The sequence below is a fragment of the Asterias rubens genome, chromosome 15 (genome assembly GCF_902459465.1).
Source record: "Asterias rubens chromosome 15, eAstRub1.3, whole genome shotgun sequence".
Classification (NCBI taxonomy): Eukaryota; Metazoa; Echinodermata; class Asteroidea; order Forcipulatida; family Asteriidae; genus Asterias; species Asterias rubens.
This window is the reverse complement of record NC_047076.1, coordinates 620,088-644,289: the sequence shown is the minus strand read 5'-3', so window position 1 is coordinate 644,289 and position 24,202 is coordinate 620,088. Positions and strand designations below refer to the sequence as shown.

The window sequence follows — 24,202 nt, the reverse complement described above, 5'->3', positions numbered from 1 at the left end:
CACTTGACTCTATGTTTGTACAGCAGCCTTGCCTAGAGTACCACAGCAAAGGCACAGTGCACCACAGTGAGTGCTGTTTTCCCACGCTTGGTGTCCTGTTCTATCCTGTGGTGTAGCAAGAACAGAGGGAACTAGACTGGACCACAGCACTTGACTCTATGTTTGTACAGCAGCCTTGCCTAAAGTACCACAGCAAAGGCACAGTGCACCACAGTGAGTGCTGTTTGTGCCTAGGGTTGTTTCAAGGTCTGCTATTTTCGGTGCGGAAATTGTGCATTATTCTAGAGGTCTTTTGATAATTATTAATCGAGGTTGCTTTGCCAGGATTTAGCCAATTGATTATAAAGCAGAGCTTTAGTTTTTGTGTAAAGGCAAATTATATTTAAGAATACAATCCATTTTTATGATTCAGGATTACATTGATGGAACAGTGTCAGTCATTGGTGAGAACCAGGATTGTGGAAGTGGTCACTCTGTTACCTGCACTAAAGCTGTGTTAGTTAAAGTCAATGACACCGAAGTCTACCTCAAGCAGGGGAAACTCGTTGAAGTGAATGGCATTGAGATTACACCACCCTTTGTCAATCAGCACGTGTCTGTGCGGAGAGCGTCATCAAAGTTCCATATCCTTGAAGCATTTGGAATGAGCTTGAAGTGGGATGGGATTGACAGGTTGTACATCACCTTGGCTCCGAGCTACATGAACAAAGTAAGATTTTTTACAACTTTCTTTCTTGGTTATTTTACTTCACTGCAGGAGGAAAGCCTCATCAAAAAAATTTCCATTTCAGTCTGGCTGAAAGGGATGATTTATGTTTGATTTATGTTTGATTTACTATTGAAATTTACCAGCATGCACCTCAACCTATTAGATCAGAATGATTCACAGTCTTTTCTTTTGTTAATCTAGGTACGTGGATTGTGTGGCACTTTTGATGCCAATCAAAACAACGACTTCATCACTCCAGCCGGTGACATCGAAACCAACAAAATCGCCTTCACTAACAAATTTGTTGTTGATCCTGGCTGCTACGAACCAGAAACTACAGTTTCCCTTCCTCCGTGCAGTCTAAACTCTCACATGGCAAACTTTGCTGAAGCAAAATGCGCCATTTTAAACGCAGATATCTTCCGTGCTTGTCACGGAAGTGTGAGCCCGGATTTATATTATGATATCTGTATGTACGATGTATGTGGATGCGATACGGCATATACAGCGACATGTTTGTGTGAGTCGATAGCGGGATATGCTATGGAGTGCGCTAATGAAGGGATATTTGTGGACTGGAGGGAACATGAGTTAGTCGCTAAGTATTGTGGTGAGTTTGAATTTGTTTCACCCTAAACTCAGATTTGACAAGGATTTAAAAGAAAATAATTCCCCAGAAAACTATACAATCTGATCATCTCGTTGGTGTCAACATTCAGAGTTAAGCTCGGTTCATATTTCATGCGAATGCGAAGCGAATTTGACGTGAATTTGACGTCACAACCCTCCTTTTGCAGCGATATTCGCAAGTGAGTCAAGCAGAGTTCAACTGGTGCGAATTATTCGCTGCGAATTTGTGACGTCAACATTCGCTTCGCATTCGCAGGAAGTATGAACCGGGCTTCGTGCAAATAAGAAAGAGAAGCAAATATAAAACAGTGCATACTGACTGTTAACTTTAAGTAAATGTTACTTTTAAACAAAGAAAAAATTGACTGGAGCTGAACTTGAACCGTCGGTGCTCTACCCACTGAGCTCTCAAGCCCTATGTTGGAGTACTGAGTATACAGTAAAAATATACATTGGTGTAAAACCAAATTACTATTCTATATCCCAGTTGCAAATTTAACATCTGTTAAAACAGCCCTACGTTGGCGTCCTCCCTATCAGTCAATGTCATTGCATTTGCTTTTGGTGAAGTATAAACCACCTTTAAGATCCTCTAACAACATTTTTCTAGAAGTGGAAGTTTATTTGAATATTTTTTTAAAGTATATTTTCAAAACTAAAGCCCTACTTTTGATTATTCTATAGATGTCTCTTGCCCAGGAAGCCAAGTGTACAGTAACTGTGGCCCGACCTGTGGCCAATCCTGTCGTGACCTCAGCCTCCCATGTATTGAGACAGACTATTGTGTAGAGGGATGTAACTGCCCGGAGGGATCAGTGCTTGATGATGATGGCAACTGTATTTCCCCATCATTTTGCCCCTGCTACTATGATGATCATGTGTACTCCCCTGGTGATGAAATAGAACAGTCCTGCCGAACATGGTGAGAATGTGTAGGGTTGGGTTGTTGTTTGAACACTGGCTTTGGCTTGTCAGTTGTTATGAATCCATTGTAACAATTAGTAATGGCTGCACAAGCCAGAGACAATCAGCAAATTCACTCTTCATCACTGTCTTTATGTAAGGATGAACTTACTTTTTTACCCAAACAATTTTACAAGTTTGTCAGAAAAGCTCATGAATGTTTTTTGCAAATTGTTACTCAAGATTTTACTTTTATTTTCACTTGTGTCGGAGTGAACTGGCCTCTGATGCACACCTTCAAGTGTAGATAGATTTTTTTTCTTTCCAGGCATGATGTTTTTCCTAAAGTCTGATTTCCAATTTGTTATCATTGGATAAATCAGAAAAATTGTGATTAAAATAACCCAAAAAGTCTAATAAAGCCAACACCATGAGTACATGTACATGTAGGTCAGCCTTTGTACTTGATAAATATTCATACTTGTTTCCATTTCCAAATATCATGCCTGTATATTAACAACTTTGTCCATGGATTTTTCTAAGCGTTGATTTCCTGTAATTATTTTGACAGTACTTGCATCAACGGAACCTTTGACTGCATTGGTGAGGAATGCAACGAGACATTGATATGTCCTAATAACCTTGTATTTGATGTCCATGCTACGCCTTGCCCTATTACCTGTGATAACTTAGATCATTATCGGTCATGTGTGGCATCAACAAGGCCAGGATGTATCTGCCCAACTGGATATGTGCTAAATGTAAGTGTAATTTGGGATTGATTTTGGATTGGTGGTAGGGCGGGGAGGGGCGGGGGGTCTCTGGTAGGTGAGGCTTGTTAATAATTGAAGGCAGCTATGTCTTTGCCATGTCTAGCCCTATCAGTCACGTGTGATAATTTAGATTGTTATCGATCATGTGTAGCATCAAAAAGGCCAGGATGTATCTGCCCTTCAGGATTTTCTTAATGATGTAAGTGTGTTTGGGAATTTATTTGGGATTAGTGGGGGGGGGGGGGGTGGGGTTCTCCGGCAGGTGGGGTTTAACGATGGAAGGCAGGTGATGCCACACCTTGCCCTATTACCTGTGACAATTTAGGTCATTATTAATTGTGTGTACAATGTATCTGCCTACGGGTATGTTCTCATTGTAGCGAACTTGGGTTAGCGAACTAATAGAAACCAAAGGTTTTGTGTTTCTTTGTTGAACTCATACAAGTGTTAGACCAGTTGACATTTCAGTAGGATTTGAAAACTTTAGTGAGAAATAATTTTATAAATATGCTCTGAATTTCCCGGCCTGAAATTAAGTTCAATTGCTTGAAGAATGACTTTTGACGAGGAAACCGTTATTGTCCAACAAATTGTGACTGATCTGGTTTGTGTGTTTAGGAAGATGTGTGCGTTCTGCCATCAGAGTGTCCTTGTTATCACAGTGGGCATAGCTATCAACATGGTCAGTCTATGCAGATTGATGCATGCAATCAATGGTAAGAACATTTCGCTTCTCTCTTCTTCCTCGGCTCATTTCCAGCTTTCCCCGGGACCCTGCACCATGACACGATATGGTGATTGTGCGTTTTCAGTCATAGCTCCAACACTTTGGAACAAGCTACCCACCCACATTCAAGCAGCTCCTTCATTGGATACTTTATATTATTACCTAAAACCTATCTGTTTTGTCAATCTGATTAGTCTGGTTAAAGCACTTAAAAACTTTCTATAACGCTCTATAAACGTTGTAATAATTAATATTATTAACATCTATCTTAAAGGCACTGGACACCTTTGGTAATTGTCAAAGACCAGTCTTCTCACTTGACAGGTATATCTCAACATTATAAACAAAATAACAAACCTGTACAAATTTGAGCTCAATTGGTAGTGGAAGTTGGGATATAATAATGGAAGAAAAACACCCTTGTCACACGAAGTTGTGTGCTTTCAGATGCTTGATTTGGGGTCCTTAAAATCTAATTCTGAGGTCTCAACATCAAATTCACATATTTTAGTGGAAAGTTACTTCTTTCTCAAAAACTACATTTCTTCAGATGGAGCCGTTTCTCATAATGTTTTATACTATCAATAGCTCTTTATTGCTTGTTACCAAGTAAGTTTCTATGCTAAAGATTATTTTGAGTAATTACCAATAGTGTTGAGTGCCTTTAAAAGATGTTAAAGTTTTATCAGGGGTAATGAATACAGGCCTCACTCTTTAAGTTTTTTATAAAGTAGCCCACTGTGCTAGTAAATTTGGTTTTATTTGCCCCAGGATGTTTTAATACCCCAGATTTTAAACATGTGTCTTTCTCATGTAATAATGTTCACCAAAATATATTAACCTGTGTTTCTTAGAAAAGAAACATCGTTGTTGGTGATTGTTGTATCTTGTAGCTCAAATATTGAAATTGTTCTAAAAGATATTCTATCCTGTTGTGACTGCAGTGTGTGCAAAGGAACCATGTGGGACTGCACTCATAAAGTATGTCCAGGTAAGTTATTATATTAGACATTTAACTTTCATGGATAGTTATTAAGAAACTTGGAAATCTAGAGACTGAAAATTTGTGGTGGTATTTTACTTTTTTTTCACTTTCACGAACTATTTCAAGGGAGGAACCAAGGTTTGTTTTTATCCAAGCACTGTTGAGTTTCTTGGCCAAGCAGTTAAGAGCACCGGACTCATGCTCCAGTGTTGTTAAACAGCAGCGTGTGGGTTTGGGTCACAGCTTTGTCCTTTGAATGGGACATTATAGGTCTCATGAACTAGCATTGATAGTGCATGTAAAGAGCCAAGAACACTTATCTTGGAAGAGTAGAGGGTTAACCCCAATAATTGTGGTTCACAGGTTCCTCAGGCTTGGGAGCTACATTGATTAAGTTCACTTATAAGGCATCCTTGGTTTCATTATCAGAAATAATTAACAAAATAATAATGTTTGTTGGTTGATAACACTTGTATTTCAGTGGTTTATAAGGATTTTTCTGTTTAAACACACATTTGTTTATGTTTATTTTCTTTCAGCCGTCTGCTCTGCAGTAGGAGAGGGCCATTATACAACATTCGACGGTCGGATGTATTCCTTCGTTGGTGACTGTCGCTACACCATGGTCCAGTCAACCAACGACACGTTCTCAGTCGAAGTAGAAAACGTCGTCTGCGGGTCAAGCGGAATCACATGCACCCGGGCCATCGAGATTAACATCGGTGATTATGTCACGATCTTCCTGGTGCGTGGTGGAGAGGTCACTGTTAATGATGTCAAAGTTCAACTGCCTAAGCATTATTACTCGCTACAGATTGAGAAATCGGGATTCTTTTATACCATCACATCTAATATTGGACTCCGAGTATTATGGGATGGAGGTAGGTTTAAATTTAACATCCAATTTCGAAATAATTCAGGTTTGCTCTTATTTGAATGCCGTCAATGTGTCAAACTCCATTTCTTTGAGAAAACAAGCTTTGTATGATTTGATTTTAATGCTCTCATAGATTCAGCTTTCAACATATTTGTTTTCAGTTTCCAAAGTGTTTCGTTTTTAATTTCCTGAGTTTTACAAAGTTTGGAAAATTTGCTACCCTATTAACATCTTTTGAAAATATCAATATTTGTCATTTCTTTAAAATGTTTGATTGGGCCGTTTTAGTCGAGTAATTGCAGAATGGAAAATAAGTTGCATATTTTAAATATCATTCCTGCACTCAGTTGTCCCTCATTGCTATAAACTATTCAAAGTCTTGTTCTTTCTACAAAGGCACCCGTGTGTACGTTGAGGTGCAACCTCACTTTGGTGGTCAGCTATCAGGGTTATGTGGTAACTTTGATGGGAATCAAGAGAATGATTTTACTGCTTGGAGCGGCGCTGTTGAGCAGAGTGCGGATAACTTTGCTAATACATGGAAGGTCAGCGTTGGATGTCCAGAATTGTATCATGAAGATGTTGTTCATCCTTGTACAGTGAGTCAAGTTGCTTGGGGGAATTTCTTTTTAATAGACCTTATGCATAAGACATCATTTCAGTAGGGCGCCCTCACCTAGAGGTCAAAAGGAGGTTGTTCATGGCCAATCCTGTGCGCCGCGCGTACAAATCTGTGCGTTTTGAACGGTTCGTTACAGTTTTACCTCTAAGATGGCCGCTTGATGTCGTCAATGCAAAAGGTCTATTGATTTATTTATTTATTTTATTATTTTTTTGTCAGAAGAATTGGTTGAACTATGCCCACTGGGATGCTTGCTTTTCCTGATGTTATTCCATTGGTCATTTTTAATTTTTTTATTTGTTTAATTTTGTTCGAAAGTGGTCAGGTTGGCGTAGTGGTATCTTTTTTTCTAGTTCGCCTTCCACTTCTAGGACCCTGGTTTGATTAATTATCTGGGTTTTTCTTCCTACATTTAAAAATGAAACTTTCTTTCTTATCTTGCCTCCATATGGGCTATTTAAGAAAGTTTTACTGATGTGGCCTTTTACTCTGAATTTCTGATGCTCATCTCAGGATCACTGATTGAGCTACATTTGTTTCCAAAAGGAAGCAGTAAATTCATTTTATTGATCAAAAGATAATAACCAAAGAACACTTGACTGCCTCTAACTACCGGGCTATCTTGGTGGTCTAGTGGTGCTCTAGAATTTCAAAGGTCATGGGTTTATATCACACTCGAGTAATATGGCTGTGTGTTTTTTTCGCAAGATTCAGGAAAGCACTGAGTATACAGATTTGTACACACATCGGTGTAAGGGTCAAATAATATTCTTTATCCCCAATCAAATTTAACTTTTTATTACTTTAACATGACAATATTTGTTGTATTTGTTTAAGGTTAATGGTCATCGTGAGGCTTGGGCACACCGACGTTGTAACATTCTTATGCAGTCATTGTTTGAGCCATGTCACTCCATCGTCGATCCTTCACCATATCTTGAGAATTGTATCTACGATTCGTGTGGGTAAGTTGCCATGGAAACAAGCTGATATAACTCTGCATCAATATCTGCAGTAGATTTTCTCAAGTCTTAATTTTGTGTTCATTAAAAACAAATGTAATGCAAGTTCCCCCTAGAAAGGCCACTCTTTGTAAGGGCTAGAAGAACAACAGTTTTAATTTGTGCAAAATAACTCAGGGGAGCTAAACATAGGAATTGATATTCCTCTTAAAACAGTCTAGGTTGTAGGATGGAGGGAAACATCCACCAGGCAAGGAGTTCCAAAGAGATGCAGTATGTGGTAAAACTGTTGGAATGACTCCTTGTTCTACATCTCAGCAGATCAAGAGTGAATGGATGAGAAGAAGCAGAAAGTCTAGTTTCACGCCTATTTTATGTTGTGATTTTCAGATGTGATATAGGTGGTGATTGTGAATGTTTATGTACAGCAATCTCTGCTTATGCCATGGAATGTTCCCGTAGTGGTGTCCACGTCAAATGGAGATCTCAAGACCTCTGTGGTAAGTGGATAGTAAATATTTCTCTTAAAGGCACTTGACACAGTTGGTAATTACTCAAAATATATGTTAGCATACAAACTTATTTGGCAATGAGCAACGGAGAGCTGTTGACAGTATACAAACATTGTGAGAAACAACTCACATGTGATTTTGGTTGGCAATCTTATTCTGGTAAGCCTAATGTTGTTGTGCTTAGCTACTGTTTATTCTTAAGCTGCTCTATTCTTAAAGACAGTGGACACTATTGGTAATTGTCAAAGACCAGTCTTCTCACTTGGTGTATCTCAACATATGCATGAAATAACAAACCTGTGAAAATTTGAGCTCAATTGGTCGTCGAAGTTGCGAGATAATAATGAAAGAAAAAACACCCTTGTCACACGAAGTTGTGTGCGTTTAGATGGTTGATTTCGAGACCTCAAGTTCTTAACTTGAGGTCTCAAAATCAAATTCGTGGAAAATTACTTCTTTCTCGAAAACTACTCCACTTCAGAGGGAGCCGTTTCTCACAATGTTTTATACTATCAACCTCTCCCCATTACTCGTTACCAAGTAAGGTTTCGTGCTAATAATTATTTTGAGTAATTACCAATAGTGTCCACTGCCTTTAAATGGGCCCAGGTAATTTGAAGTCTAGTTTTTCTTGTTTCTTGCTGTTTTTCATAATTTCTAATTGATTCTAAGAATTCAAATGGTTTCTTATAATTTATCAGTGATCTTATAATTTCTCGTGGTTTCTCACCATTTCTCATTGTTTCTCACCATTCCTCATTGTTTCTCACCATTCCTCACTTTTATCACTGTTTCTCACCATTTCTCATTGTTTCTCACCATTTCTCATTGTTTCTCACTATTCCTCGTTGTTTCTTACCATTCCTCATTGTTTCTCACCATTTCTCATTCTCTAGCCATCCAGTGTGAGTATGGTTTTGAGTACTCTGCATGTGGACCTTCATGCCAAGAAACTTGTCAGACTATCGGTGATGAGAAACCAGAATATTGTAATGGCTGCGTCGAGGGATGTCACTGCCCTGAAGGAATGGTCGTACAAGGTTAGCAAACTTTTTCAAAAATAATTAAGTTTTCACTTAATCTTTCAATTTAATTGTTAAAATGTTTCACTTTTTTTTTTCAATAGCCGTAATAAACCACAATCAACGTAAATAAAACAGTTATATATATGTATATATTTTTTGTTCAAGGTAAGGAAAATTGCTCATTAGTGAAATAAATATAAATATATTTATAGTCGACTCTCGTGATAACAAAGTCGCTGGGACTAGCACCTCTTTATAACAGGAATGTTGTTATAAGAGGACAGCTAAAATAAGAAACATGAGGCAGAAATGAGATTCAGGGCTTCAGAATGTAAGCTTTATAAACGGAAACTCCTTATAATGAGTGTTGACTGTATTCTGTACTAATTTCCAAGGAAATTAACTGGGTAAATTTTAGAGCAGAATTTGAACCAATGACCTCCGTATTACAATCCCGTGCTCTACCAACTGAGCTATCTACATGTAGCCCAATGTTGCGTTCTCTATATTTTGTTAGTGGTGCCAGTCAGTTCCCCTTGTGGTTTATTAAGTAATGTTTGGGGTATGAAGTTTTAGGTAAAGAGTTTAATTTTATTTTGAAAATGATTTTGAACAGATGGTGGATGTGTTCCTGCTGATGAATGCCCTTGTTACCATGGAAATGCAGAGTATACTCCAGGCACCATTTTACTGATAGACTGCCAGAATTGGTAAGTGGGCACTTTATGTAATTTTTTAATGAACTTTTCTTTGTGAGTTAGATTAATGTGAGGAGGTAAAAAGAAATACAAATTATAATGCAGGGAAGAGTCTGGACTACTTAATAAGATAACTTGACATTTCTAAGTTTTTGGTGCCAAGTGCATTTATTGTTTTTCGTTGTGCATAAACACATACATCGAGTGCAATACATAATTTAACATACTAATTTGTCTTCCCCTGCTGCGTTAGTTGTCAAGGCAACAGATTCAATGCAAACGTACCTAACCAACAATTTTTGCAAAGTATTGACCCCTTGCACGCGCGTCACACGCGGCGGCTGATGCCATGTTCACCATGTTGGTGGTCAATAGGCTTACATGTCAACGCCGCGTCACCTAAAAATGCGCTCTTCACTGAATAACACACGTTGACATTGACCACCAAAATGGCGCATCCAAGATTGTTCTGATGATGACGTCAGGTGAAATGGGTCAATATCTGAGCCTGCAAATATTTACCCAACCATTGGGTTCCCCAGTGTGCTGTCACTGACAGTTCTGAAAGTCTCCCAATGCTCTGGTATGTGTCAGGCCTGGAATTTCACCTTTGCGAGGGCAAGGCCATTTCCATATTGCACAGGGCACTTCCATTAGAAAATCTTAAAGTCTGTGGGACTTTTGAAGGAGCACGAAGGCCAAGAAGAAGGGCAACAGAGGTCATGGTCTCTGTGTCCATCGTGACCTTTGTGTAGTTCCAGGTTTGACGTTTATTTGTTGCCTTGAAGTCTTTGGCTACAAAATTTTAATTGGCTGATATTTAGTTTGAATATGTCATAATCTCAAACAGTATTCCACTGAGGTCAGAAGATTGCATAACATCAATGTCATATTTTATGCTTTGTGACCTCAGCTTCAGCAGTGAATGTAATAGGTGTTTTTTGGCTTTTGTTTGAAACCAATGTCCCTTTAATTTAAAATATTAATAGAGTATATTTTTGACTGCATGAAGGCGCTTTAAACGATGAATTTTCATGCATATTACAATCCCAGTTTATCTTATCTTGACTGTCTTAATGTTGTTATGTTGTATGTGGCAACAAAATATAGAATAATAATAAAAACAATTAAAACAAATAAATAATAACAAACAAATATTGAAAAACAAAATAATAATAATAAAACAATCAAAATAACAGTTTCTTTGTTTGTTGTGCATCACACATACAGTGAAAAAATACTGCCAATTACACATTACTGCCAATTACACATGATTGAGCATTAATAAACATCGAAGCTTTTATCAATAATAATTAAAACAAGTTAACTGGGCTACGCAACCTGCTCTTTTAAAATGAGTGACATTTTCAAAAATCATAAAAGTTAAATTTTGTGTATTTTATTTTAATTTTAATACAAATGCCAAATTTTGATGGTATTTGTCATGTCAACTATATGTCAATAATAATAATAATAATAATAATAATAATAATAATAATAATAATAATAATAATAATGCCTCTTGAAACGTCCCAATAGGGGAAACCCCTTTGTGTTCTTACCAATACCAATTCAAAAATGAAGCATCTGGCCTGAATTTATATTCATAGTAAGCATAGATAAACCATTTCATAAAAATCAATCGCAATGTTTTAGGGCCTATTATTATTTTTTTAATCAAACTCCAAATTGCAATCTTAGACTAGGTTTAAAAACCTTTAAAAAAACAATTAACAGAAGAAATATCCTTTATTTGAATTATTGAAGTGTCCCAAAAATCAAACGTCATCCATGATAACAGAGCAGGCCCATAACCCCAATGTTGTTACAATAAAAACTAAAGCAACCACAATAAATATATTTTAACTCTGTCAGCTAAATAACATCAATTAATCAATTAAGATGCTAATTCCAAATTCTTCAAAATCCAACTGCATGTTTGGTTTTTTGTGTTCCCATGTGATGTTGGATTTTGTTAGAGTGAAGAAAGATCATAGTACTTCACTTAAAGGAACATGTTGCCTTGGATCGGTCGAGTTGGTCTTTTAAAAGCGCTATGTAACCGTTTGTTATAAAATCGGTATGGTTAGAAAGATGTTGTAAAAGTATAATACAATGATCTACACAAATATGCCTCGAAATTGCATGGTTTTCGCTTTACCCTGTCGACAAACACGGTCGGCCATTTATGGGGGTCAAAAATTTGACTCCCATAAATGGTCGACCGTGTTAGTTCGCGACGTAAAAGGAAAACCGTGCAATTTTGAGTGATACTTGTGTGGAGCATTATATTTTAGATTTAAAACATCTTTCTAACCATATGCATTTTATAACAAATGGTTTCCAACGCTTTTCATAGACCAACTCGTCCAGTCCAAGGCAACGTGTTCCTTTAAAGGAGTTGGGATTTTGTCGGTAAACTACCACAAATTATGCTAAACATTGATTTCTTTATAGATTAAGAATAGAACAACTAGTTTTCAAAAATATTTAAACAAGTATATGGTAATTTTTAACGTTTATACAATATATACCATGATGGTATTATTTATGCCTTGGTAACTGGGCCATTTATTTTATTCCTTAAGTCACCTCACCTCCCTTGGGAGTATAAAGCTTGTGCTGCTAAGTGCTTAGCACACGAAGCAAAATCAGAAACACGAGCATCTCTAACGTCACTCAAACATTATTACTCCTGCATTAAGAGAAGCATTTCATGATTCGCACCCTACTTCAATAAAGTTTTTACTATAAATTTGAAACTGGAAAAAAGGCCTAAAACCCCTCCCCTTTTTGGAGTGTCAAAGGTTGAAACATATTTTATTTTATTTCTAGTTGATTGGGCATTTTAAACAAAAAGGGCTGCTCAAGCTTTTAGATAGAAATAATACAATTTCATGTTTTTATTTTTATTTTATTTGGGCGAGGGGATCATTCCCAAGGTATGACCCACCTTTTAGACAAAATTGAAAATTGCAAATTAATTGTTCAATGTCTAATTTAAAAATTACTTTTGACAACCACAGAGAAATGCAAGAAAATTTTCAAAAGTGTTAGCTAAACAAATATTCTTACTACAATATAGACAATGAGCATCAAGCTTATTAAAACATATTTGGTAACACAGCTCCAAATTCATATAACATTAACTTCATCTACAACAATTGTTTCTAGTTCACTTTCTAGCGGGCAAATTTTCTGAGAGAATTCTAAATGAATTTTATATCTTTGAGAGATTTATTGTTGTCTTTGCTTCCCATACTGACGTATCCTTCATTAAATAATTGATCTACTTCCAATGCCCATAGCAACTAGGCTTATAGAAATCGGAATATCAGTAGTTACCATGGCATTTATGTCTTGTTTCACTGCCAGCCAATGGTCGACTTGCATTTTTGTGTCGTATCAGAAGTAGGGCTATTACACGTATGCCCCTATGCATTTTGCATCAGTGTTCAACCGGTTGTAACTTAGATCTAGAAGTGATATTTACATTAATTTGTGCAAACTGTTGTAAATAACAAAAAACACAACTTTGAATTCAGAACTTGTTTAGGCCCTACTGTCACTAAAAATTACTTCAAACATTTAATTATTACAGATTATTAATTTTTTTATTTTTTTTTTTAAATTTTTTAAAATAATTTTATGCAAGTTTAGTTGAGTGTGATTGAGCTCCACTTTTTTAGCTGACAGAATATTATGGTAGAGAAATAAAACATTGACGAGTAAGTGGTGGAGGTCTCCTTTAAAGCAAGACTGTAGAAAGGAGACCGCAAAATCTGTGCACATAAACCTAAAGACTAAACAGTTTAAAGGATTTTTTATATAATTGCTGCAATAATGAACACTTTTACACCAAAGAGGCAACTCTCCGTATTGAAAAACAACTTGCCTCTGAGGTTGTTTGTGAAGTCTGTGCTAATCAACATCTAGATAAATTTTTTAGTTGGTTAAAGCCATTGGACACTTTCTGAACAGAACAAAAGTTAAACGTTCACAGATTTACAAATAACTTACAGGGTTTACAGAAGGTAGTGGTGAAAGACTTCTCTTGAAACATTATTCCATGAAATGCTTTACTTTTTGAGACAACATTAAACAATTATCAATTTGCGATATCTAGAATAACAGATTTATTTTAAACATATGTCATGACATGGCGAAATGTGCGGAAACAAGAGTGGGTTTTCTCGTTATTTTCTCCCGACTCCGAAGAATGATTGAGCGTAAATTTTCACAGGTTTGTTATTTTATGTATAAGTTGTGATACACGAAGTGTGGGCTTTTGGACAATACTGTTTACCGATGTTGTGCGATTGCTTTAAAAAGGAGATGGAAATAAACCTCTGGGCTATTTTTTGAACATTTCCTATGTAATATTGATTTATCTTGTAGTGCAGTTTTTAAGATAAGTTCATGGTGATTTTTTCAAATTCAAGGAATTCAAAGAAAATAATGTTAACCGTCATTCTCGTTGTTTTTGGGGTACCTCTTGTAAATGGGGTTTTGGTGGCTGATTTTTTTTTTTTTTTTTTTTGGGGGGGGGTGGGTTAAGTAGAGGACTAATACTCTTTAGACCCGTTCATGATCACAACAATCTTGGTTCCATCATTTTGGGAGACAATGTCACTGCAATAAAACCAGTGTTGTTATTAATTCAGCTTTTATACAGAGTTATCTTTCATTTTTCGAATGGTGAGCATGGCAAGTCAGCAGAGCTTATGCCATGTCTGAAACGAGCAATACTAATATTGTACAAATACAAGTTTTCAATCCAACATTGTTCTTGCTCAATCAGAACGCTTGTAATTAGCATAGCTTTTGGCGGCTGAAGCAATATTTTTGTTATTAGTCTTTCCTTTGAAACTCTTTTTCATTTGATGAATATTGTCCGTGGGCTAACAATCCTAATATTATGGTTTCAAACATCATTATTTCAATCATTAAAGCCATTGGACACTTTCGGTAAACAGTATTGTCCAAGGCCCACACTTTGTGTATCACAACATCTATATAAAAATAACAAACCTGTGAAAATTTAGGCTCAATCGGTCATCGGCGTCGGGAGGAAATACTGGGAAAACCCACCCTTGTTTCTGCACATTTCGGCGTGTCATGACATGTGTTTAAAATAAATCCGTAAATATCGATATCGAGAATTGATATTGTTTTAATGTTTTCTCAAAAAGTAAAGCATTTCATGGAATAATACTTCAAGAGAAGTCTTTCACCATCACCTTCTGTAAACCCTGCAAGTTATGTGAAATCTGTGAACTTTTTTTGTTCTGTTCCGAAAGTGTCCACGGCTTTAACCATCAACTAAAAATTTTATCTAGATGTTGATTAGCACAGACTTCACAAACAACCTCAGAGGCAAATTATTTTTCAACACGGAGAGTTGCCTCTTTGGTGTAAAAGTGTTCATTATTGCAGCAATTATATAAAAAATACAGAGTAAAATACATTAACAAAGTGAGAGAGTGAGAAAACGAGAAATGGTCTCAAGTTTTCAAAAACATTGTCTTAAAATAGAATGCAGGTGCATTCCCCATCTATTTCATTTTAATAATCGGATTCATGTTACCTTTTTTCAACCATTAATTATATCTGAGATCGTCGTAACAAATGATCTTGTTCTTGTGGCTTTGTTGTTTACTTCACCTGATGAAAATATCATTATTCTAAGGAACAATTAATTACCCAAACCAAAAAGAAGTGATTTTTTAATTTTAATGACATTTTTGTAAGCAAAACTTCCTTTTTTTGTGGGATTTTGTTCAAAACATAAGAGGCATTTATTTTAAGTTTTATTTGAGTAATGTAATTTTGTTGATATGTTTGATCAAGTGAAGTTGTCATTGCTTTCTATAAAGAGAGTTGCTTCAATAAGAGAGTGTATTTTACCTTGAATCTATCGGGTTTAGTTGATATTGTAGGTTGTGCAATTATCCATTCTTATAACCGACTTGGCAGCATCAATCTGGGAAATGGTGGCATTGTTGAGTTCACACAGCTTCCCCGACAGGTTGAAAGAGAAGCAGTTGGGATCTTTGTGGCAGGCAATGCAGCATTGTATCGGGTGCAGAAGTGGGATGTCCTTGTAGGTGTGGTCAAGGAGGCATGATGGCTTGGTATCGGTATCATCTTGTTTGAAGGCTGCTTGGCATTGAAGGGATCTGGGGGTCATTTGACGCTTGCGTTTGCACAAAACTCGTCTTTCAGGATCACATGCTTTGGGGTTTAGTTCCAGGTTGCACAGACTTATTGTCTGGCAGTTTCCAGGCTGGTCGATTTTCTCTGCAAGATCCTTTTGGTCATCAGCTGAACATGTCATCTCTCCTTCTAACTCCTTACAGCCAAGCCATACTTTGAAGAAACCTGGTGACCCACAGTTATCATCAAATTCAAGTTCAAGTGTGGTTGTAATAAAATTGGTATCTCCTTGCAGGTCTGGGGGAACAGGTAACTTAGCTCCAAGACTCTTGCAGACCTGATAGGCTTTAGTCCAGGTAGCTTTATTGGAAGAGCCCATTTTGTAACACAAGTTGTTGTGGCGTTTCCAACCAATCTGACAATCCATTAGTATGGCATCAGTGCCTAGTATACTAATCAAAGCAATGAAACCTTCTAAGATGATGCTTAGTCTTGCAGGATACATGGTTTGTAAAATGGTTATCAAACTTTTCTTATCTCCTAATGACAAGCAAATGTCTGTTGCTTCTAGAAATATCCAGGCAAGGAATGATAGGTACACTTAGATGGTTTTATTTTTGTCATTAAACTGAGCAAAAAATCGTCACTGGTACCTCAGCATCACGTTGATGGTTTGTTCAAGGCTGTTACCGTGGTCCGTTTTAAGTCTCACTGAAAAATCGAATCCTTTATTTAGCCTGTTGTATTGACTATTCCATCCCTGGCTTTGCATCGATTTCCATGGTGACAAAATCTGGTCGTGTTGCTAATGAGATTGTTTGGGAAGAGTTGCGCTTTGATAATGGGATAAAACTAATAAATCGCTATCTATTTTTGGAACACTTCGTAGGTCGCATTGATTTTTCTGGTGTACAGTTTTTAAGATGATTTGATGAAGCTGTTTTTCTTTACAGGGAATTCAAATGAACTAACTATCAAAATCATGCATGACTAGTTCTTGCATTAGCTCTGGAAAAAGGAGTTTAGTGGCTGTTTTTTTTTTTTTTTTTTTTTTGGTAAAGCTCTGGACACTTTTGGTCATCGAAGTTGTGAGAGAATAATGGAAGCAAAAACACCCTTGTCGCACAAGTTGTGTGCTTTCAGATGCTTGAATTCTAGACCTCAGCTGAGGTCGCGAATTCAGTTCAAATATTTATGTGAGAAATTAGTTCTTTCTCAAAAAGTATGTTACTTCAAAGGGAGCCGTTTTCACGATGTTTTATACTATCAACAGCTCTCCATTGCTTGTTACCAAGTAGGTTTTTATGCTACAATTATTTTGAGTAACTACCAATAGTGTCCACTGCCTTTAACAGCTTTAAGAAGATTTCATTTGATCAAGAGATCTAAACCAAATTTCACCAAAGACTTCTGAATTCACGGCGTCATGTAACATGCTTATTTTTATGGTTTTCAGCACGGCAGGGCATACAAATAATAATAAAACATGCACATTAAAACATGCACATTATGAATAAACAGTCCTCAAACCGCTTCACGGCAAAATGAAAAGCATTAAGTAAACACAACTTGGATTTTTTTTTTTTATCCAATCTAAGCCCACTGACAAATTTATATAAAATTAGGCCAGACCAGCTGTCAACATAAATGGAACCATTCAAAATACTACAAACAACCTAACTGCAGATTTCCATGTGAGCCATAAAATTGGACCCTGATTTGTAGTTTTTAAGACATTTTTATTTATCAAGTGAAGTTTTATTTGCTTGTTATAATGAGGATTGCTTTTGCAAGAGTTTATTTAACCTTGCATCCTTGGGGTTGAGTCTATGTTGAAGTGTACAACGCCTTCCACTCTAGTATACGTTTGGTAATCACACTTCAAATTAGTGGCAACAAAAACTTTTGTGGTACCTCAAAAACGTGTCCTCCTTTTAAAATGAAATTTTCACATTTATCTGATTTGTACACATTTATTTATGTAGGATTAACAAAGTCGATTAGTTCCAAAGGCATGCCTTTTCTTCAAGTAGTAAACAGGTTGAATTGTATTAAAGCCGATCAAAAAATCATCAAAGAGAGACGTTGCATAAGGCAGGCCTGTATGCTTTGTTTTTGAAATGGCAAGAGCACCAAGACATTTTCTCCTTGGTAAAGGGCACCCTTTGAGAAAATTGTAAGTTTCTACTGGAACATTTCAAGGGCACCAAGGCAATGACCAGGGTCATGGAGGCAATCGCCTTCGATGCCTACATGAGGAATCAGGTGTGCGCAGGTGGCTGTAAAGCTTGTGAAGATAGACAAGTACTTTATTGTCAACCCCTTTATTACCTCGATAATCAAATTAAAATCATCCTTGACATTCTAGTCCCCATTGATTACTTTTTAACATGGTGAGATCGACCATAGAGATGGTTAATGCTAGGATAGGGAATAAAGGTTTCTTTCAGAGTCTATTTTCAGCAGTTTGAATTGATTTTAGCATCATCCCACGATGAGGCAGAATGACAATTTAGACTTGTTATGATATTTTTTACTTTAGTCAGAGTTCTAACTTATATATTTATGTTATTTTTCCTATTGAAAGAGAAAAAAAAAAAAAAAAAGATAATTAATAGCCTGAAAAGTCTGTTGTTTAAAGCCTTCACCAGTGACCATGTACCTGTAGGTCAAATTGTGTCATGAAAGGGCAAGGCCATTTTCATTTCGCAAAGGGCACTTCCATTTGAAAGTCTGAAACCTTTAAAGGGGCACCAAGGCCAAGACCAGAGGCAATGGAAAATAACGAGAAAACCCACTCTTGTTTTCGCACATTTCGCCGTGTCATGACATGTGTTTAAAATAAATCCGTAAAATCTTGATATCGAGAATTTATATTGTTTTAATGTTTTCTCAAAAGGTAAAGCATTTCATGGAACAATGTTTTCAGAGAAGTCTTTCACCATCACCTTCTGTAAACCCTTTTTTCTGTTGCAAAAGTGTCCACGGCTTTAACACCATCAACTAAACAATTTATCTAGATGTTGATTAGCACAGACTTCACAAACAACCTCAGAGGCAAGTTATTTTTCAATACGGAGAGTTGCACGTTTGGTGTAAAAGTGTTCATTATTGCAGCAATTATATAAAAAATACAGAGTAAAATACATTAACAAAGTGAGAGCGTGAGAAAACGAGAAATGGTCTCAAGTTTTCAAAAACATTGTCTTAAAATAGAATGCAGGTCCATTCCCCATCTATTTCATTTTAATAATCGGATTCATGTTACCTTTTTTCAACCATTAATTATATCTGAGATCGTCGTAACAAATGATCTTGTTCTTGTGGCTTTCTTGTTTACTTCACCTGATGTAAATATCATTATTCTAAGGAACAATTAATTACCCAAACCAAAAAGAAGTGATTTTTTAATTTTAATGACATTTTTGTAAGCAAAACTTCCTTTTTTTGTGGGATTTTGTTCAAAACATAAGAGGCATTTATTTTAAGTTTTATTTGAGTAATGTAATTTTGTGGATATGTTTGATCAAGTGAAGTTGTCATTGCTTTCTATAAAGAGAGTTGCTTCATTAAGAGAGTGTATTTTACCTTGAATCTATCGGGTTTAGTTGATATTGTAGGTTGTGCAATTATCCATTCTTATAACCGACTTGGCAGCATCAATCTGGGAAATGGTGGCATTGTTGAGTTCACACAGCTTCCCCGACAGGTTGAAAGAGAAGCAGTTGGGATCTTTGTGGCAGGCAATGCAGCATTGTATCGGGTGCAGAAGTGGGATGTCCTTGTAGGTGTGGTCAAGGAGGCATGATGGCTTGGTATCGGTATCATCTTGTTTGAAGGCTGCTTGGCATTGAAGGGATCTGGGGGTCATTTGACGCTTGCGTTTGCACAAAACTCGTCTTCCAGAATCACATGCTTTGGGGTTTAGTTCCAGGTTGCACAGACTTATTGTCTGGCAGTTTCCAGGCTGGTCGATTTTCTCTGCAAGATCCTTTTGGTCATCAGCTGAACATGTCATCTCTCCTTCTAACTTCTTACAGCCAAGCCATACTTTGAAGAAACTTGGTGACTCACAAATATCATCAAATTCAAGTTCAAGTAGGGTTGTAATAAAATTGGTATCTCCTTGCAGGTCTGGGGGAACAGGTAACTTAGCTCCAAGACTCTTGCAGACCTGATAGGCTTTAGTCCAGGTATCTTTCTCGAAAGAGCCCATTTTGTAACACAAGTTGTTGTGGCGTTTCCAACCAATCTGACAGTCCATTTGTATGGCATCAGTGCCTAGTATACTAATCAAAGCAATGAAACCTTCTAAGATAATGCTTAGTCTTGCAGGATACATGGTTTGTAAAATGGTTATCAAACTTTTCTTATCTCCTAATGACAAGCAAATGTCTGTTGCTTCAAGATGGTTATACTTTTATCATTAAACTGATCTCAGTTTGTTGGCGGGGGTAACGCTGTCACCGTAGTCTGTTTTATTAAAGTCTCAGGGGGTGGGGGGGGGAGATGTTTTGTTATTGAATGTTCAATCACCAGTGATGTCCCACTGGTTTCCATTGTGAAATAATCTGGTCTCGTGTTGCTTTCAAAAGGCTATGAAAGTAAGCCGATGCCTATTTTGGGAACACTTCGTCAAAATAATTATAATAACCAGGCACTTATAAAGCACTCTTTCCTGGGGATGCAAAGCGCTTGGTTGTCTCCAACACAGATCAAATCATAGGCTACACTGATTTTCCGGAGTGGAGTTATAATGCTAGTTTTCCTTAGACAGAATTAAAATGAAATTAACTAAATAACAAATCATGCACGTAATCTTTGAAGGCAAAGTATGCCTTTGGCTTTTGGAATTGTTCCATTTTAATCCTAAATAAATGTAGTATGCACTAAAACTAACATGTGGAAATTTTCTTTAATTTTTTTTCTTTGATATTGCTGAAAAATCTGGAGCAGTTCGTAACACACAATCTGAGAACCATTACAATGTATGCTTTGTTTTTGAAAGGGCAAGAGCACCAAGACATTTTCTCCTTGGTAAAGGGCACCCTTTGAGAAAACTGTAAATTTCTACTGGAACATTTCAAGGGAACCAAGGCAATGACCAGGGGGCATGGAGGCAATCGCCTTCGATGCCTACATGAGGAATCAGGTGTGCGCAGGTGGCTGTAAAGCTTGTGAAGATAGACAAGTACTTTATTGTCAACCCCTTTATTACCTCGATAATCAAATTAAAATCATCCTTGACATTCTAGTCCCCATTGATTACTTTTTAACATGGTGAGATCGACCATAGAGATGGTTAATGCTAGGATAGGGAATAAAGGTTTCTTTCAGAGTCTATTTTCAGCAGTTTGAATTGATTTTAGCATCATCCCACGATGAGGCAGAATGACAATTTAGGCTTGTTATGTTATTTTTTACTTTAGTCAGAGTTCTAACTTATATTTTTATTTTATTTTTCCTATTGAAAGAGAAAAACCAAAAACGATAATTTATAGCCTGAAAAGTCTGTTGTTTAAAGCCTTCACCAGTGACCATGTACCTGTAGGTCAGTTTGTGTCATGAAAGGGCAAGGCCATTTTCATTTTGCAAAGGGCACTTCCATTGGAAAGTCTGAAACTTTTAAAGGGGCACCAAGGCCAAGACCAGAGGCAATGGAGGCCATGTCCTCCGTAGCCTGCAGGTCATCCCAGGCCTGCGTGTCATCCCAGGCCTGCAGTGTACTTGATAGAGTGCCCTTTTCAAGGAAAAAATGTCATCATTGATTGTTGAAAAGACAAGTAGGTGAAGTTTATCTTACATTGAATTTTAGTATTCTTTAGTTGCACTATCATGATTTAATTTTGTTTTAAACTTCTTCTTTTTTCGCAGCACTTGTGTCAGAGGAAATTTAGAGTGCTTTGGAGAATCTTGTAATAGTAAGTAAACCAGTTTAAGGATTCTCAAGTATTTGAAAGCAAACAATTGCATCACCTCAAAATATTTTATCAGTAAACTTAATTTCATTCATTCATTTATTTCATTCATTAATTCTGGTATTGAAGCCTAGGACTTAATAACTTTCTTATCCCAAAACCCAATGAATAGAATACAAAGAGGGAAGTTTCTTTAAATATAGAAGAAAAATCCTCTAAAATTGTTCCAGGGAAAACCCACACAACTAGGTAGGGACTACAAACCCTATCCACATGGTGCCCCCAACAGGATTTGTACTGGGGTCCTTGAAGCGAAAGGTGAAGAAAGTTGTCATTATGCCAACCTGACCGCCCCTAATTATATGAAGTCATCAAGTTTGATTAACTTTATTAACATAATAATTCTGATTTTATTAGAGCAGATGTCTTACCAACTAGACCACCAAGAGTGCATGGAAGCTAGAGGCAGCTCAAATCCTATATTTTAGCAGAAGGTTCCGCAACAATTTAACAGATGTTTAAATTAATTTAACAACGGTTGTTGTTTCAAATCTCACCTGAGTAGTATGCCTGGGATTTTTTCTAAGGAAAGTACTGAGTAAACAGCGCTTACACACATCGGTGTAAGGGTAAAACCAAGTAATATTCTTTATCCCCGATGAAAATTCAACATTTTCATGTTTCTGATTTTGTTAGGTTTTGTTTGAATCCCACCGAGTTGTATGCCAGTAATTTTTTTTCACAGGAGGCATGAAAGTACTGAGTAGACAGTGCTTACACACATTCATGTAAGGGTCAAAACAAATAATATTATCTTGTTGTAAATTACACATTTCCATTTTTCTGATTTTGTTTCTGATTAGTTACATGTGCTGAGACTGAGTTCCATTGTGATAATGATTTATGTATCCCTCATGGTTGGACCTGTGATGGAGACGATGATTGTACAGACGGGTCCGATGAGAAGGATTGTGGTGAGCTTTCTCAAAAAATTGTTTTATTCTAATTTGTTTTTTTTGTAAGCGCTTCACTTAAGGAATGCAAATCAAAGAATAATAGTACAAACTTATAGATAAAGAAATAAATCAAGAGACATTCATAGATGGATTGGATGAGAAGGATTGTGGTGAGCTTTCTTTAAAAAATACTATTTTAAATTTTTGTTCGTAAGCGCTTCACTTCAGAATTACAAATCACAGAATAGAAGTACAAACTTATAGAAAAAGAAATAAATCAAAAGTCATTCATAGATGGATTGGATAAGAAGGATTGTGGTGAGCTTGCTCGGAAACAGTTTTTTATTTTAAATTTGTCCACATATTGAGTTCATATATGGAAATACCTCCGTGCAAAAGATGAATAGCACTTATAAAGGGCACTTTCTTAGAAAGTATTACTCAAGGCGCTACAGAAAAGATATTTCAAAAGTATTAAATTTTCTACCCCAATATACACCAACAGTAAACACAGAAGTTTGAAATGTATTGAGAGAGTGAGTGTTTCTGATGTCATTTGGTAGCTTGTTCCATAAGACTGGAGCAGTGCTAGAAAATGCACGGCCACCATAGTGGGTGGTACATTTATGCTCTGCAAAATTATTGTTACTCAGTTTAGAGAAATACTCATGGTTTGTTGTCTTTTATTTGTTTGAAGAAACATAAGCTAGCTCCATGTATAAAATCTGAGACTCATTATGAGATAACAAATCTTACAAAACTTCTTTGAATTTTCCATGATGAAGTAAAAGGTAAGACCTTTCTGTTTTGTCAATCAATTAGTGTACACCTGTATAGCTGACCAGTACACCTGTGATAGCGGCCATTGTATTGATGCAAGATATTACTGTGACGGGTCACCAGACTGTGAGGATAATTCAGATGAGGCAGATTGTCGTAAGTTTTGTTTGTGAATTGTGAAAGCTTCAAACAGAAATTTGGGTTACAAGATCAATTGAAATCCTACAAATTCCCTAATAATTTTGTTTTATCTTTGCAAAAATTAACAGCACGAATGAGAAGTGAACTTTACCTTGTACATTTTTGGGGTGAGAGAACCTGTTCTATGAGTTTTAAGAAAATGTATTACTCTCCAAAAAGGAGAAACTACATTGTTTAACTTTTAAAACAACGCAAAGATCAAAGTTACAAAAGGCAGATACAAATATGTGAAGATCTATAACTGTTTGAATTTGCATCTGTCCGGACCTTCGTTGATCTTGTTAATTTTGAGCCTTCGAGAAAAGACTCTGCCAGGGTCGAAACGTCGGGCCTTGAACTATTTTATATACCATACGTCTTTTTGGTTAGTAAGCAGTTGGCACAGCTCATTTTATTTGTTTACTTATTTTTATTGAGATGTGACAGTTTTTTGTTTTGTATTTTGACGACTCTTTCAGCTTTACCATCTTGCTATGGAGGAGAGTTCCAGTGTGACAATGGCAAATGTATCTCTCGGGAGTTTGTTTGCGATGGAGAAATGGATTGTGGCTTCAATGATGCTGCTGATGAAATAAATTGCAGTAAGTTTTGACAGAATTCTTTCACATAGTTTGGCAAAAAGGGTGTATAACACTCTCAACCAACCCCCTCATCTGAGACAAAAGGAAGCAGGTGGTTGGACAACTGCTCTTGGTGCGCGAAAACGTGTAGATGAACTCAGCGTATCTAGCCCTCTCTTACAAAAAATACCTAAAAGAATCTTATAGG

At 36.6% G+C, this 24,202-nt stretch overlaps 1 protein-coding gene across 1 annotated transcript; it reads left to right on the top strand.

The window, feature by feature from the left end:
• The first annotated feature begins 423 nt into the window (after positions 1 to 423).
• On the top strand, positions 424 to 24,026 carry LOC117300197 (SCO-spondin-like). The gene is made up of 16 exons (XM_033783922.1): positions 424 to 709; positions 911 to 1,319; positions 2,024 to 2,261; positions 2,814 to 3,003; positions 3,634 to 3,731; positions 4,687 to 4,733; positions 5,267 to 5,608; positions 6,001 to 6,203; positions 7,064 to 7,191; positions 7,579 to 7,688; positions 8,597 to 8,740; positions 9,342 to 9,435; positions 21,454 to 21,500; positions 22,361 to 22,471; positions 23,276 to 23,389; positions 23,893 to 24,026. The coding sequence occupies exons 1-16, from the start codon at positions 644 to 646 to the stop codon at positions 24,024 to 24,026; spliced, it is 2,475 nt and encodes an 824-aa protein (XP_033639813.1). The 5' UTR covers positions 424 to 643.
• Positions 24,027 to 24,202: the final 176 nt, after the last annotated feature.

Coding starts and splice junctions, on each gene's coding strand:
- LOC117300197 (XM_033783922.1), top strand. CDS start 644: ATGAGCTTGAAGTGGGATGGGATTGACAGGTTGTACATCACCTTGGCT. Junction 1,320..2,023: donor GTTAGTCGCTAAGTATTGTG/GTGAGTTTGAAT, acceptor ATTATTCTATAG/ATGTCTCTTGCCCAGGAAGC. Junction 3,732..4,686: donor ATTGATGCATGCAATCAATG/GTAAGAACATTT, acceptor TTGTGACTGCAG/TGTGTGCAAAGGAACCATGT.